Here is a 5,596-nt window from a genome sequence, read left to right on the forward strand (position 1 = left end):
TCCTCATGCGTAAATGGAAATCCCATGTTGACGCGGATGGAGATTGGAATGCTGTTTACCAAATAGTGATTCCTACAGCCTTTCGACAAAATGTGTTATCCCTTGCTCATGATCACCAGTGGTCTGGTCATTTAGGAATCACAAACTTATGATCGGATCCTTCGACATTTCTTTTGGCCGGGTTTAAAACAAGATGTGGCTCAGTTCTGTGTCGGACATGCCACACATGTCAGATAACAGGAAAACCAAATCAGGTTATTCCTCCCGCTCCTCTTTGTCCCATACCTGTCATAGGTGAACCATTCGAGCATGTGGTGGTTGATTGTGTCGGACCGTTACCGAAGACAAAATCGGGTAACCAGTTTTTGTTAACGATAATGTGTATGGCTACAAGATACCCCGAGGCCATTCCTCTGCGAAGGATTACAGCCCCAGTAGTGAGTAAAGCCTTTATAAAATTCTTCACGACATTCGGGTTACCTAAGGTGGTACAAAGCGTTCAAGGTACCAATTTCCTATCCAAGCTCTTCAAGCAGGTGTTAAAATCCTTGTCAATTACGCACCGTGTGTCAAGCGCCTATCACCCAGAGTCTCAGGGTGCGCTTGAAAGATGGCATCAGACACTGAAGTCTATGCTACGTAAATATTGTTTGGAATCTGAGAAAGATTGGGATGAGGGAGTTCCTCTAGTTTTGTTTGCTGCTCGTGAAACTGTGCAGGAGACCCTAGGTTTCAGCCCGGCTGAACTAGTGTTTGGTCACACAGTGAGAGGACCAATGAAAGTCCTTCAAGAACAGTTCTTGTCCCAAGAGTTCTGTACAGGAGACGAGAATGTGTTGGACTACGTTAGTCGCTTTCGTGAGCACCTACACCACTGATAATGTGTTTGCGGATGCTTTATCTTGTGTGTAAATTATTTTTTAAATGTTTTGGTTGACTTTGTTATTGTTGTGAGTATTCATTGTAATACTGTGATCGCAATCCCCCCCCTAGGGTTGCTCTTTTAAGGGTGGGAGTGTTACGGATACAGTTATCCTGTGTGTGTATCCTGTGTTTCTTTTCTCTCCTTCTCCCCTCACAGGTGAAAATCATCACTCCCCAATCAGACAACAATCAATCATCAATCAGAAGACACACCACCTATTTCCTACCCTATCACAGTTCCTTCCCCATGGTTTAAAAACCCCATCATTTGTTTGCTCTAGAGCTCAATCTCTCTGTAAATGCCATGTCTGTAGGTCTCTGTGTTTCACTCTCGCTTTGTGTCTTAACCGCTCTTTTGTTTGAGCACCTCCATAGCACTTTCATCACCGGTGAGTATTGTTTTTGGTTATGGTGTTTGTTTGTTGCTGGTGGGAAAAGGGGGAAACCAAGACAAGTCGCCCATGGGCATACACTACCCGTAGGTGAACTTTGTTAAATACACTAGTTAGAACTGGGCGGACCACCCACTGTATTTTTAGTTAGTTAGCTGTTAAAGTAGGCTAGTCTAGCTTAGGGGTGTTTTTGTATATTTATTGTTTCTTTTCTTGGGTCCAGCTCAGCCCCTTTTCCTGCTCCCCCCCATTACCGTGTTATTATAAATAAACCTGGAGTTTGATGGTAGATTTCTGTTGTCGTGGTTATTTCATTCACACTTTTACTTTGTCACAATAATTTGCATGAGTTATGTTACGGGTCTCATTACCATCCCCCCTAGACTGTCGGGCCAAAAGGGATTCGTAACACTTGGTAAGAGGGCAGCGCACAATCTATTTGTTGCTTTAACCAATAACCTATTGCAGAGGCTGCAGCGGTTATGATGCAAACATGACTTAGCATGAATCTTTGAGGAGGTGTCATGATATCCACCTACTAATTGGCACTTTTGTCCCTCGAGCGGCCCAATTGGCAGAGCATTGTGTAGTGCTGCTTTCGCTGTAACTCGGAAAAACAAGGTCACAACTCTGAAATAACCCCCCTCCAAGTTCCAATTACAAGTGAGAAAGTCTGAGATGATTTTGATACCCAAGTTGCGACGTTTCATCTCTGACCTTTCACCTTTTCAAGGAGCAAACTTTAGGTTTACAAATACTGTATTTTTGCCCTACACTAGTGTACATTCTGTGTGTAAATCTGAACTTTAATTGAGTCTTTTGTAGATATTGGGCTATTATAGTGTGGCTACCGTGTGAGCCATGGGAAACTCCAACAAAATGTTCAACTGTTCAAAATAAAATGACAGACCTCTTTATTTGCCAATTGCTTTATTATCTGGTCATGATGTCATTTGTTTGGTGATGTCAGATCCCACTAGCAGCTCTCCTCCTTCATGACTAAGATGTCCATTCTGGTTTCCCTGTAGAGAAAGGAATGTTCATGCCATGATTTATTTATTATGTCAATGGATATGAATTATGTTCAATATGGTTGTATTACACATTCAAATGGAATTCAATGAAACCTGCTCTCATGGAGTCTTAATTTGATCACTCTTTTGTTGCTGGGAATTTTCTTGCACAGCAGGAAATGCAAACATGTAGTGTATTTGAGTTTTTTTTAAAAGCTTCTAAAGTTTGTCATTTAAATTTAGAAATTGCAGACTTGATTTGCCCTAATGAAAAATGTGCTAACCCATACAAATATCCATTCATTATAATCCACATAATAATTCACATTTCCTGTTTGCTGCAGGATTTTTTTTTTCTTGCTGTAGCAAACTGGCTCAAATTAAGATCCTACATCCGTAGTATCTGTGTCATTATCTAGGTTTCCATCCAATTGGAGACGGATTCTAAAGTCCACAAAAAGAAAACAAGCACATTTTCCCACCAGTGTGTTTCCACCAAACGGACCCTTTTCAGATCAAATTCAGCGCGTGATGACGTAGCGCACACAATGTACTTTTTCGCTTAAATTTTCATGTACCGAATAAAGATCTAAAGTTCAATGTGTTTCCATTGCATTTTCAACTCTACCGATACTTATGTCACAAACTATTGCGTTAAATAGCAAATGTACCTACTCTGGTCTTGGTATCTGCGCTCTAGACAACAGCTCGCAGCTAGCCTACATAAGGAATATTTTTATTTGTCAAACGGCAGTCAAGCATTGATCATCATGTCACCAAAATAAGACCCTCGATATGTATTGGAAAGGAGCATCAAGGTCATCTTGTACTTTCACCACCCTGTGATGTTCATCATTTATTTAATCTGTAGCCTAATAATCGACATGCGTTCCAGAGTTGTAGTGGGAGGACCACACACCATATCATCACGTGACTTCAAGTTTACTTTTATATTATGGTTATTATATCAACATGTGTGCTTAATGGCGTTTCCACCACCATGTCTCGCATAATTCATTACACCGACACAAAAACAGCCCACCATGTCCAACAAATTAGGCCTATCTGTTGGCATTTATAAAATGTTACCTAAACTACCTGTTTCCATCACAGCTGTCATGTTTTTGTTTTAAATAAGATATGACTTTACTCACAAACTGTGGATGGAAACATGGTTCCAGAAGCACTTTAGTGCGCACAACATTACATTGTAGGAGCCTACAGAATGTGGATTTTCCTGAAATACTGGTTTGATTGAATTCAGTCCCTTGTACTTCAGTGTTAACCTGGAGGTGTTGAGTGTTGTTTCTGTAAACTGACTCGCACAGCTTTATGGTGATATGGTGGGACAGGGCTGTGAGAAAGGAGCAGCTGTGTACCAGAGACATCATTCCAATACTTTTTGTGTTTCAACTTGTCTGGAATGCCTGATGGGCAGGGTTAGCCGTTTTGGAACTAGTCTATTGGTTCCATTGTGCCAGACAAGCTCAATCAAGCCCAGTTTTAAGAATCTGAAATTATTTATAATACTTTAACCCAGGTCGGTACGGTACTCACTGTCTCTGGACACAGAGTGCACACTCATTGGGGTAGGTGTTGCCATCGGAGCCACACACAGGAGCCAAGTTCATAGGGCAAGCCAGAATCTCCACCATATCAGCACAAGATGGCTGCAAAACAATATGACATTACTGTTAAAACCAAGAGCATGGGCAGTCAGGAGAGTGTAATGTTTCATAATGCTGAGTTACAAATGCATTGTGTCGAACAAGTATGAACGATATGATTGCATGTCGTGTGGAATAGGGGTCGATTGTGTCAGGCTCTATTGATTACATTTCTATCTGCTGACACTTTCTGAATGTTTCATGACACTGAATTCACAGACTAGGGTGAAATTGTCCCTAGATGCTGATCTTGGGTTTTGCGTTTTCCTCACTAATGGTTATGGTTGCGGGAGGGGAAGCTGATCCTTAATCTGTACCTAGGGGGAATTTTACCCCCAGCTGAATTCACACCAGGTTTGGTTTACAGAGCAGCATTTACATTAAACATGCCAAAATCAGCCTTACCTTTCTGTAAAGTCCAGAGTTCTCTTCTTCTGCGCCTGAAGAAAACAAATAGTATGTTACAATGTTTTTCAAATCACCTCAAGAATGTTATTACAATGTCAGACCATGGAGGTTAAGGTAACATCATACACATTTAACCATCTCATGTACTGTACATTAAAACTGGTATATCATCTGGCCACTTAGCCTTAATAGTTTCAACATAGTTTCATAGTCCCTCGACTCCAGCAGGTGGCAGAATCAAGCTTTTCCCATAGTTACTGAAATACTCCACGGTTCAATCAATGCTTTCTTTGAGTATTCAATTAAATTCAATAAACTTTACTAAACCCCAAGATATCACACAGAAAACAGTTGTACTTGACCTGCAAAGGCGACGAGGAGCATCACACACAGCAGCATCACTACTTTTCCAGCCATGTTGTCAGTGGACAGACAGCGAGAGTGCCCTATCTAACAGTCGCTCAGTGGTTATTGTGAAGCAGCAGGTGTGAGAACTTTCACAGCTGACAGGAGTCAGGCTATGTCCCAAATAGCACCCTATCCCCTATAATATAGTGCACTATATTAGTCCTATCAACCCTGGTCAAACCCTAGTCAAATGTAGTGCCCTATATAGGGAGTAGGGTGCCATTTGAGACACAAATGGACTTTACTCTGCAGAAGATGATGAAATACACGTTGAAGTGCTGTAGTTTTACATTCCCATGAATTCACCTTAGAGTTTTCTAGCTAATTGTGGAGGGCCTGGGTGATATCCTGAACCTTTTTTCAGTTAATTGTTGTAGTTACACTTTACATGTACCACAGGAAGGCTTCAACTCTGAAATAACCCCTTAAATGACCATCCTTGTGGGAAAGTCTGAGATGATTTTGATACCCAAGTTTAAGTGTTGTGAAGTATCATCTCTGACCTTTCACCTTTTCAAGGAGCATTTGAAGACAGCATTACTTTTAGTTTACCAATACTGTGTTATTGTTCTACATCAAACAAGGGCTATGGAATGTAAAGTTCTCAGACCTGGAGATGTATCATATTTCGTGAACTTAAATTTTATGTATTTTTTGTTATTGGATGTCTATTGGGCTATACGCTTTGTATTATAGTGTGGTGTTTTTGTCATGTGTGAGCCATAGGAAACTCCCATAGAATAAACTGAGGTCACTTTATTTCCAATTAATTTATTATCTGGTC

At 40.8% G+C, this 5,596-nt stretch overlaps 1 protein-coding gene across 1 annotated transcript; it reads right to left on the bottom strand.

Moving 5' to 3' along the window:
- Positions 1-2,229: 2,229 nt before the first annotated feature.
- Positions 2,230-4,921, bottom strand: spink4 (serine peptidase inhibitor, Kazal type 4). The gene is made up of 4 exons (XM_024398650.2): positions 4,767-4,921; positions 4,402-4,436; positions 3,887-3,999; positions 2,230-2,338 (listed from the first exon to the last, which is right to left on the bottom strand). The coding sequence occupies exons 1-4, from the start codon at positions 4,819-4,821 to the stop codon at positions 2,293-2,295; spliced, it is 249 nt and encodes an 82-aa protein (XP_024254418.1). The 5' UTR covers positions 4,822-4,921; the 3' UTR covers positions 2,230-2,292.
- Between the last annotated feature and the right edge of the window lie 675 nt (positions 4,922-5,596).

Source organism: Oncorhynchus tshawytscha, linkage group LG34 (genome assembly GCF_018296145.1).
Source record: "Oncorhynchus tshawytscha isolate Ot180627B linkage group LG34, Otsh_v2.0, whole genome shotgun sequence".
NCBI classification, from domain to species: domain Eukaryota; kingdom Metazoa; phylum Chordata; class Actinopteri; order Salmoniformes; family Salmonidae; genus Oncorhynchus; species Oncorhynchus tshawytscha.

What these genes read in the sequence shown, in the direction of transcription:
- spink4 (XM_024398650.2), bottom strand. Translation starts at nt 4,821, where the DNA reads ATGGCTGGAAAAGTAGTGATGCTGCTGTGTGTGATGCTCCTCGTCGCC. An exon ending in ACTCTGGACTTTACAGAAAG is followed by an intron (nt 4,000 to 4,401) that starts GTAAGGCTGATT and finishes ATTGTTTTGCAG; the next exon opens with CCATCTTGTGCTGATATGGT. An exon ending in GCACTCTGTGTCCAGAGACA is followed by an intron (nt 2,339 to 3,886) that starts GTGAGTACCGTA and finishes CTTTCTCTACAG; the next exon opens with GGAAACCAGAATGGACATCT.